This window comes from Electrona antarctica (genome assembly GCF_951216825.1).
Source record: "Electrona antarctica genome assembly, chromosome: 6".
Classification (NCBI taxonomy): Eukaryota; Metazoa; Chordata; class Actinopteri; order Myctophiformes; family Myctophidae; genus Electrona; species Electrona antarctica.
This window is the reverse complement of record NC_136811.1, coordinates 42,244,226-42,255,688: the sequence shown is the minus strand read 5'-3', so window position 1 is coordinate 42,255,688 and position 11,463 is coordinate 42,244,226. Positions and strand designations below refer to the sequence as shown.

At 44.2% G+C, this 11,463-nt stretch overlaps 1 protein-coding gene across 1 annotated transcript; it reads right to left on the bottom strand.

Moving 5' to 3' along the window:
• Window positions 1–235: 235 nt before the first annotated feature.
• On the bottom strand, window positions 236–6,179 carry gprc6a (G protein-coupled receptor, class C, group 6, member A; the record flags this gene model as incomplete). The annotated part of the gene is made up of 6 exons (XM_079503778.1): window positions 236–1,355; window positions 1,774–1,901; window positions 2,888–3,103; window positions 3,318–4,118; window positions 5,586–5,887; window positions 6,080–6,179. The coding sequence occupies 6 exons, from the start codon at window positions 6,177–6,179 to the stop codon at window positions 236–238; spliced, it is 2,667 nt and encodes an 888-aa protein (XP_079359904.1).
• Between the last annotated feature and the right edge of the window lie 5,284 nt (window positions 6,180–11,463).

Genomic DNA, 11,463 nt, shown 5'->3' with positions numbered 1-11,463 from the left:
ACATGTAGACAGGAGGAGCCGGGATTCGAACCGCCGACCCATGGATCATTGGACGACCTGCTCTACCTCCTGAGCCACAGCTCACACATTCTTGCAGAGATTATAAAAATAAGTAAAGTGAAGTGAATGTTGGTCCTAGAAAGCTCCCTGAGATGCATCATGTACCTACAGTATTAATAATATAATTATTTTTCAATATTTTGATAAAAGAAATCTGATGACAAAAAAAAAGAGTTCATATGCTGGTGCATCTCCGGAGACGGTTTCTTTGATTGGTGGCTGATGTCCTGTATCCACTACAGCAGTCTGTGTGATTAGTCACTTCAGTGGTTCTGTGGGGCAGAATGTTCTCTTTTGGGGGCAGAAAGAGCGACGGAGCGCTGACGATATAGGGCTGACTGGTGTGTTTCTCCCCCGACAGAGAAACATCAGAGACAGAGGCTGCCTTACTTTCTTTACTAGAAAACTCAAACAGGTTCTTCCTGAAAGCACTGCTGGTGTTTTGACTCTTCTTGAAAAGGATCACGTAGCACTTTGGGAGGAAATGACAGGCCAGGATGCCATAGTTGGAGATGAGAATGACGACCATCTCCACGGCGGGGAGGTATATTCCTGACGTGGTGACATGGACGGGAACAAAGATCATCCAGGAGATGAGGTACAGCAGCATGCCAAAGGTAATGAACTTGGCCTCGTTGTACTTCTCGGGCAGCTTGCGACCTTTGAAGGCACAGATGAAGCACACGAGCGCCAGGACAGCTATGTAGCCCAGCATCGCCCCGAACGCCACATACGAGCCCTCGTGACACTCTGCTAGTTGCGTTTTTGGATAAATTACGACGTTGTAAAATGGGCTTTTAAGAAACAACCAGCACGCGCAGATCGCCACCTGCGCAGCCATGCAGCCGGCAACGATGATGTAAGGCTTGTAGAGCCTCCGCAGGAGATGCTGCAGCCCGGGGTTGAACTGGAAGGCCAGCAGGATCTTCAGGGACTTGACCAGGATGCAGGAGACGCACAGCGTGAAGCTGAGACCGAAAAGAACCTGCCGGGCCTTGCATCGCAGGTCGTTGGGCTGACCCACGAAGAGCACGGCACTGACGAAGCTGCCCACCAGGGAGAACAGGATGGCCTGGCAGAGGGCTCCCCCGGCAGCCTTCACCACGGGAGTGTGCCGCCGATGCAGGAAGAGAGCCCCCATCACCATGACCAAGAGGATGCCCAGGGCGGAGAACGTCAGCAGGACCACGGCAAAGCCATCGCGCCAGGAGAAGTATTCCAAAGTCTTGGCGTTGCAACCGCTGCTCCCCAGGGTGGACCACTCTGTCTTCGGGTCACAGCTCAGACACTGGTCACTGTCTGGTTGGAGAAGACAGGGCACAATGAGAAACAATTAGATGTGTAGTGTGTGTGCGTGTGCGCACGCGCGCGCGCGCGTGTGTGTGTGTGTGTGTGTGTGTGTGTGTGTGTGTGTGCGTGTGTACTGTTCTGTCTCAGCTATTATGGGCAGTCTGTCTATCTGGATAAGGCGATGTTTTTATTTAGGTGGCATAAAAAAAAGATCCTATCTAGTAGTGTCAAGTAGTATAGTATGTCATCATTGTGCTATCTTTTTTTTCCTTTTTTTTCCTGTGTGTTAAGCATGTGCAGCAGTTGTATTTGGTTGGACCAAATAATGTAACCTTCTTCTGATCAGTGTTTGGATCTATTGCATTGCGCCTCTTGTGCAGATCCAAATAAAATAATTCAAATGTGTGTTTGTGTAGTCATGACTTGCCTGTGCGATCAGAATAGTGGTTCTCTGTGCAGTTGATGCACTCGTAGCAACATGTGTATGGCCCCTCTGCTGTTTTCTTGAACTCTCCAGGTAGACAGCTATCCGAGCATTTAGACACCACACGCTGAGGATGACATGCACACACGTTCACACTTTATTCAACGCACCATGCATCATCATCATTATCCCATTATGTCAGCGCTGTGTGAGTTCTTATTTGTTTCCCAAAATATTTCAAATTGTTTGTTAATTCTGTCAATAGCATCTGAATCGTTTAATAAATAAGTGCCAATCTCGGGTGAGAGGAGTTAAATGATGTTGGTATTGTTGTTCTGATAAAGTCCTATAGCTAAATCTTCACAGGGGGTATCATATGTACTTTTCTTTGGATGATGGGACCGGGAGTCCTCGGGAGATAGAGATTCTGAATTAGCTCAAAGGAATATGAGCCATTGTTTATTTTTAACTGTGTCTCCTGTTCCACATTCCCCCCTGACATTTCAAGCATTATTTTGAGTAAACAAAACCTTTTGTTTTCTTCTAAGGTGTGCATGCTTGTGTGATTCATTGGGTTTCCCCTATCATCCCCTACCTACTGTAGGAATTACACACTATAACCTGTTATGCTATTACTAAAGTCTGACGAGTTGTGAGCTTGTAGATCGTCTATTTCCAGATTGTAGCGATGGAGCATGAATTACGCTTATCGGGTTCTATAACATTGTATTTCTTATTTTTTTAAAGATATGTTTTTGGGCTTTTCGCCTTTATTGATACAGTAGCTTGACAGGAAACGGGGAGAGAGATGGGGGGAAGACACGCAGCAAAGGTCATCGGGATCGGGACTCCACGCTGTCAGGCTGGATTACCAGCCCAGGTGCCTGGACCGCTAGGCCGGCCCGGGCCAACGCTGTATTTCAACATAGGGTCTGGGGACCCCAAGGGGTCCAAATGGACCCTTACGGATTAAGTTAACACGAGGAAATTGTATCAAATGGCAGGCCACCCATGGCCTAATATGCATGTCAAACATGGGATCCTATGGTTGAGAATCACAGTTCTTTGAGTACAGAAGAGTATTTGTGTCTGTGTCAAGGTTTGATGGCCTACCCTCAAGTCCATCAGTTGTCGTCTGTTGCTCTGGCTGGTGTAGGAGAAGCTGCTGTTGCCTGGGTGGTACTCAGCCACAACGTTGTGCACACACACGTTCCCGCTCTCCGACCTCCACATGATGACATCGTAGCCTAGGCTAATGTCTCCGTTGCCATCAAACTTGTATTTTCTTTCCTCTTGCTCAAACTGGATGGACCTTAGAGCTTTCAGGACCTACAACATGCATGCAGATGATTCAATGGTTTGTGCACAAACACACACACATACATACACATACACACATACGCACATGCACACGCACGCATGCACACACAGACACACACACGCATACACGCGTGCGCGCACGCATGCGCAGGCACGCACGCATACACGCAAGCACGCACACGCACACATGCACGAAATGTTTTAAGCAAACATATTGTAGTACCTCCTGGGGTTTCAGTGAGCCTGGGATTTTGCAGTTCTTGGAGCTGGAGGCACAGACATAAGCCACAGCTTGAGCGATGGCATTCACAGCCATCTCGACGCTGAAGACACTGCCTGCGATGGTATTGCCTCTTAGCATCTCAAAGGCCTTGGACTTCATCCCAGGTGCTCCTCCACTGACATTCATCTGTGCATAAAACTCCTGCAGAAAAGAGTTGTTTCCCAAGTGGTCCTCGCCGTCAGACTCCAGCCTTGTCAGATAGCGATTGAGTGACGACAGGTTTCCACTCTTGAAGGTAAAACCCACAATGTGTCCTATGTCCTCCAGTGTCACATTGTCAAATACAGAGCTCGAAGAGGACCAGCTGTCACTAGCCACCCATATTCTCTTTATAGACTGTGACTTTAGGCCTGTTCTTGGCAATGCAATCAACGCTGTGTACAGGTTCGCCATGTGAGTAGGGTGGACAAATGACACTATGACCTGCACCTTTGGGTGCTTGTGGATGGTCGTGGCAGCTCGATATATTGCAGACTGGGACTCCGGAGTGTTCAAAGAGCCAGGGAGGATCTCTTTAAAGGCCACGCAGATCCCCTTCTCTGAAGCCTGGGTGACAAAGCTGTCCAAGGCCGATCGGCCGTAGTCTCCATCTGTGGTGACCATTCCCACCCAGTTCCAGCCACTGTCACTCAGCAGCTTGACCATGGCAGCCGTCTGATGGTTGTCATTAGGGACAGTCCTCATGAAGGCGGGAAAGCGATTCTTGTCACTCAGAATAACAGCCGTGGAGGAATAGCTGATCTGCAGAAAGGCAGAAGATTTAAGATTTAATTTATATATCTTAGCTGAAGTTGTGTTTTCATAGTAAGTAATTATTTATTGTCTTTTTATCATCTAGACAATCTAGATCTTTGTGTCAACCTTTTGTGATGCACACAAATCACATTTTTTGCTTTATCAAGTCAGTCTTTGTCAGTCTTTTATGAGCAACAATTCACCTGTATTCTTAATAATAGACTGGAAACGGAGTGTAATCTGTATCACTCCTGGGGCATGTAACACTTTTGCAGCATATCAGTGTTGAGGTGGGCTGGGGCCACGGTGTGGTTTGTTGAGAGCTTTGTAGATGAGGACAGGCAGGGTGGGAGTCTGCATGGTGCAGCAAGCCTTGTATTAGCCGGGGAGCCACAGGCCCAAAACCTCAAGGAATAGAGCATAACCTGTGATGTCATTTGTGTTTTTGAGTGGTGTAAACCACTCCTACAACTGGCTTTTGTGTGCAGAAAAAATGAGCATGGTTGCTATGTTCAAAATAATTTCTGACGTAATTAAATCACACCCGGGTGAACTGGATGACCGTAGCAACCATGCTCATTTTCTCTGCACAAAAAAAGCCAGTTGTGAAATCACATCCAGGTGTGATTTCATTACGTCAGATCAGGGCTGATCAGGCAATGCTGAACTCAATGCTGAATGCTGAACTCAATAGCCTAGATCTAGGAAAGTGGTCACTCAGTTCACCCGGGTGTGATTTCATTACGTCAGACATTACGTCAGACCACAGCTGATCATGCTATATAAAACCTTACACCACTCAGTTCACACGGGTGTGATTTTTTCTATTCACCTGGTCAATAAGGTCCACAGAATGACAGGTCTTGTATTAATGATGAATAGAAAAAACACAAATAAAAAGTATGTTTTGGTTGACTGGCTCCCCGGCTGTATTGGAATGTGTCTCGATCAGCTGTGTGAACGGAGCCTTGAAAAGGCACATCTGAGACACATTTACACATTCATTATGCCACCTGTTAGCTTTCCCCATACAGACAACAACAAACCTCCAGTGGTGGTTATAACTAGTAAAACTAAAACTACAGTATCTTAAAATTGTATATTATTAATATTAATTGTATAGTTAGGAGTTACTTTCCACCACTTCAAACCACACCCCGCCACCACCACAATCAGATATTCAGTTATGACCAAATAATATATGACGTTATATTGCCTTATGTTGTTATTTGACAATGATATGGTACGGGAGTGTACCAAAAAATAAACAAACAAACAAACAAACAAACAAACAAACAAACAAACAAACAAACAAACAAATAAAATAAAATAAAATAAAATAAAATAAAATAAAATAAAATAAAATAAAATAAAATAAAATAAAATAAAATAAAATAAAATAAAATAAAATAAAATAAAATAAAAATAAGAAAATAAGAAAGAATAATATAAAAATAATAAAATAAAACCTACTTGGGGGATCATGTGGAGGGTTAGTTGCCTGGCAATGGAGATGGACATTTCAGAAGAGGATGCCCCAACAACAGCTGCAACACCGCCAGAGGACGTGTTTTGTCCTCCCTGATGCGAGAAGTCATCCACGGTCCTCAGTGCTGTGCTGACATCACGGCAGGAGTCGTGTATTCGATATCCCAGAGTGATACCAATGTCAGTTAGCTTGGGGGATCTGTTGATCGTCTCTATTGCGTTGATCATTGCCAGAGCCACAGTGAGCCGTCCCTTGTTGAACCTGCTTGAGTTGGCCCAAAGTACTGCTGTCAGTATCATATGTCAACAATGCACACAATGACACAAGATTGGAAACGTGCAGAAAATGACCACGGGCATAAGAGAAATTGGAGAGAGAGTGAGGGGGGGGGGAGGGAAGGGAAGGGGGGTGGGTTATCAATCATACTGGCTACAGTGAACGCACCTGACACATCTCCGAACAGCAGGTTCATACATACTACTGCCGACTTTCTCCACAGCGTCATGGATGGGAAAGAGTCCACCAATGATGACATCACCAGGAGCTGTAGCTCCTGCAGTGGCTTGTCCAGTTTCCATCTGGAAAAGCATAATGAGAAGAACAAGTGCAGAAGAACCCATGCTGATCATGTCTGCTCTACTGTCTCTCCTCTCTCTCTCTCTCTCTCTCTCCCCGACACACACAATTATGACAGTCTTTCCACTGTTTCCTTCTCCCTGAGAATCTCTCCTTACTCTGCCTCTGTGACAGCCGTTGGCAGAGTGATACAGCCTCCTTTAAGCATCTTCAGTTAAAACAAGACTTCCCTGTTGCTTCCTTCTACTCAGTCACATCTAGTATTCCTCCCCTCGAGCCCGGCCCACTTTTGTTAAGTGGCAGCTGGATGATATGACTCATATTTCACTGGCAGTTGTAGGTTTTGTTGTGAAGAGATATATATTGTCTGCCTTTTGTTTTACACAAACATTTGGAATTGCAATTGACATGCAGGTGCACCTGTCTTATCAAGTTGACTGAAAATATGCATGCGATGCTTGCTGACTCAGAATGCTCATCAGGCCTGTCTTGTGATATTGCTATTGCTACTGTATTTGATACTGGTTGATATTGACATGACATTGGCTATACCTGGATTGTATTTTAGAGGATTATCCTTCTAGTGAAAAAATGGCAACAAAGGTAATCAGGAAAGTCAACCAAAGAACAAGATTTTGGGCAGGATTTCCTCGTTGGTTTTTAATTGATTGAATACTTTATTTATTAGATATAAATGTAACAGAACGAGGTACAGTCATGACATTTGAGCTAAAAGGATAACACAAAAAGTCCTGGGGACTTGTTTCCATTGTGGTCCTATATTCAATTAACATAGCATTAAATAACACCAAAATACAATATCATCAACAAATATACAACAATACATACAAAGTGTTAAAAAGGGCAAAAAAATAAAATAAAACGGTAGGCAGTGAATGCCAACACATTTCTATGGGAGAAGTGGGAGTTTAGCTCCTCCTTTGGCCCCCGGAGAGATTTTTTAGGCCTGATTTGAAGAAAGCCAGTAGAACGTGCAGTAGAAAGAGAATATACCCATGTTTGTTAGGAGGGTGCACTGGTACCAGATCGTTGTCGTCGCTCCCTCTAGAAAAGTGACATTCCCTTTGGTGAGGCAGGTCAGTAGGAATACACTGAGGACACTATAGCACTCGATCATTTTGACTGCACGTCATGGTACTACCACAAAGGCATTAAAAACAAAGCTTCAGACCTCTCAAAACAAACTGCTCGGATTACTACTTGGCCTCACACCTAGAACTCACCTCACCTCACCCTCAGGGTAGAGGTCAGGACAGAGTACCAGGGGTGGGCAACTTTGAAGATGGAGAGGGCCACTATATTCCACACTCACTCCAGAGGGCCACTATATTCCACACTCACTCCAGAGGGCCACTATATTCCACACTCACTCCAGAGGGCCACTATATTCCACACTCACTCCAGAGGGCCACATTGCATATTACTGTTGTAGCAAAAATAGCCAATCTACAAGCTCCAAACTCTTGAGCTTGTAGATCAGTTATTTTTGCTATATTTGAATTGGAGTCCTGAAAAGTAACATGTTTATTTAATTTCAAATGCCTTTCAAATGCCTTTATAATTATAGTTTATGAACTAAATACAAATATATTGGACATAAAAAGTATGTAGCAGTAATATAAAGCCAGTTATGTTTGCATGGTTGGAATTGTAACAGCTGAAATAAATTATATATCAATATTCCAATATTAACCGGAGGGCCACATTAAGTGAAGGTAGGGCCCCGGGCCCCCGGGCCGCCAGTTGCCCTTTGTACAGTATGGAGTACAGCTACTTGCAATGGGCCTGGTCTTCAAGATACTCAAGGGATCAGGGATGCCCATGTGCCTGTTCAATAATGTGAGAGACACGCACAGGTAAGAGGGAGCTCCACCGAACTGTTATTCCAGCCACCTAAATCTGAAATGCCCTAATAACAGACATGAAAAACTGTGACTCCTTCAACACCACACTTGTCTGCAATATGTAACTGGTCCTAGAAGTCTTCTAAGCTTAACACCTAATTGTTTTCAGTACATATAAGTTACAGTACATATAAGCTAGTTGCTATAGTGTAGAACTGTACTTAGATGATGTCTTGTATATTAGTGTTGTGATCTCTAAATGGACCCTCGGTCGGACTGGCTCTGAACAGGCTGGTAGTGTGTGTAGGCTGGGTGGTGAGTGATGATCCAGTTGGTTCTGAACAGGCTGGTAGTGTGTGTAGGCTGGGTGGTGAGTGATGATCCAGTTGAAGTACCTTTGTTGGTACGGAGACGGGCCCGGGAGAACCAATGATGAGACACAGAGGCAGTATCACACCACATTAGATTCACAAAGTTTATTAGACAGACAGGGAATATTTATAGTGCTGGATCATAGAAACGAGAAGGTAAGATATGAAGATGTGCGACATAGAACGTGGCATGATGATGTGCAAGGTTGACTTCACAATGTACAAAGCTAGCCTTACAGAGAAACATCTCGCTATCAAGCACAATGCAAGCTGGACTGTAACTTATGAAGTACACTGTATCTCAAGTTCAGTACACAGACTTAGACTTAGACTTAGGTACTTAGGTACCGGTATGTATGTCTTTAATGGAAACAAGCCCTTAGGGCATTTTGTGTTATCCTTTTATAATTGTACATTAATAGTCATACGTAACATACCACTGTGGTGTCTGAATATACAGTAATACACACATGGGCGGCGGTGGCTCAGGGGTAGAGTTTCCGGATGGTAACCTCAAGGTCGCCATTTCGAACCCGGGCTCCCCCAGAGTTAGTGTCGAAGTGTCCTTGAGCAAGACACTGAACCCCTAATTGCTCCTGATGTGCTGGTTGGTACCTTGCATGGTTTCCGCCGCCATCAGTGTATGAATGTGTGTGAATGGGTGAATGTAATGCACAATCTATGTAAAGCGCCTTGGATAAAGGCGCTATATAAATGCACCATTTACCATTTTAAACATGTAGCCTATTTGCGTCCAGGGAGACAAGCACACACAGCCACACACACACACACACACACACACACACACACACACACACACACACACACACACACACACACACACACACACACACAGTCACACACACACACACACACACACACACACACACACACACACACACACACACACACGCACACACACACACACACACACACACACACACACACACACACACACACACACACACACACACACACACACACACACAGTCACACACACACACACACACACACACACATACACACACACACACACACACACACACACACATCCATCAACACATACATTCAGATGACAGGCAGTTGGAGTACATCAACTCCCGGAACCATATGGATACATGCACGGCATTGCACGCACACACATGACACATACATACATTACAGAGAAGCACATACACGTAATTTGGGAGGGATAATCAGTTAACGGACCCTCTAATGTAATTAGACTAATTATTTCCTGGCCCAGCCACACACACACACACACACACACACACACACACACACACACACACACACACACACACACACACACACACACACACACACACACACACACACACACACACACACACACACACACACACACACACACACACACACACACACACACACACAGGTTATATAGTAATATACTTAAAGGACCACTTATCAACTTATCTTCATATAGGGGCGCCCGCTGGCCAAGTGGTCCAGGCGCATGCCACATAATAGACCGATTCAGAAACGGGTCTCATACTAAGCATTTAAAGTATGAGGTATAAAGTACAGCAGCCTTGTGTTCATAAAACAGAAAGATTGGGTATTGGGTAAGACTGACGTTATGTATCTTTCAGGACCTTTCACTGCTTTGTCTCAACCATTACTCTATGGCTCTGGTCTCAGCCACCGCGGTAGATATTTTGACATTCCGTTTTTTCTTCTTTTTTTTTTTATGTTGCCACTACTGTTGGAGCAGCCATAAACTACACAGGTCCATCCCGATGTTCTGGGCATCTTTGTAATGTTAGTGTTAGTAAAAAGCAGGTAAAAGAGTAACGTTTGAGGCAGACTAACATCAGTCACTTTTCCATTCACTGTAGTAGAAGAAGTGCGGGTTTAAACCGCAGATATGTCGTCTCCGCCTACAGGAAATATTCTCTCTCTCTCTCTTTCCTGTCAGTCTTCACTTGATTACTATCAATAAAGGCAGAAAAGCCAAAAAAAAAACTAATCTTTAACTTATCTTCATATAATTAGTCCTCACTAATGTTCATGATAAAATACTACAATGTTTTTCTACTCCGTCTGTGTCTCTTAGGAGGGCTGTGGGCAGTTCAGAAACCCGTCCACCAGTGACATCATCGTTAGGCAGATTTTTTTTAAACACGCACAAAAACATTTAGATTTTTATTATCGTGAGAATGATGGCTTCCATTATCGCATTGCAACTTTTCAAGAATAGAAAGCCTGCAGTTTCTATTAGCTTGGGTTCCCCATTGATGATGTCACTGGTGGACAGGTTTCTGAACTACCTACAGCCCTCCCATGAGACAGACTGTGTGGAATTTTATCATGAACATTAGTATGGACCAATTACAGTATATGAACGTAGGTTGAAAAGTGGTGAAGTGGTCCTTTAACCCTTGAGACCAATAAACAAGGCAAGCCATTGTCTCCAATGGTCCAGGTGTTACTGCACTGTGTGTGGAAGGCCAAGTTTACAGACAGTGCTCCTTTAAGCGGGAGTCCCCCATTTGGACACCCTTACACCATTACAGCTTCAGGCAGCAGTAATTGTCAGACAATTGTCCTACCAAAACCAGGGTCTAATGCTGCGTTCACACGGGCAGATTCAAAGATACAAAGAGTCACAGCATATTTGTCGCTTTGAATCCGTATATGGCCTCCTGCACCTGAACTTCCTGAAGAGTACCAAAGTCCTAACGTCACCCCTACTGAACTATGCCTAAACCTATAAACTTATTCCGAACATTAACCTCTGTAAAACTATGCCTAACCCTAAACGTATAACCTCAGTAAAACTATGCCTAACCCTAAACGTATTCCTAACCTTATAACCTCAGTAAAACTATGCCTAACCCTAAACGTATTCCTAACCTTATAACCTCAGTAAAATTATGCCTAACGATAATGTGTTTTGAGGCAAGCCTTCCGGTTACCCTTTGGACTCTCACCTCATGTTCATGATATTATTTTACTGACAATTGACTGTCATACACACAAGTGTGAACTGTGATCATCATTTAATTGTGGTTTTGGAACATTGGAGG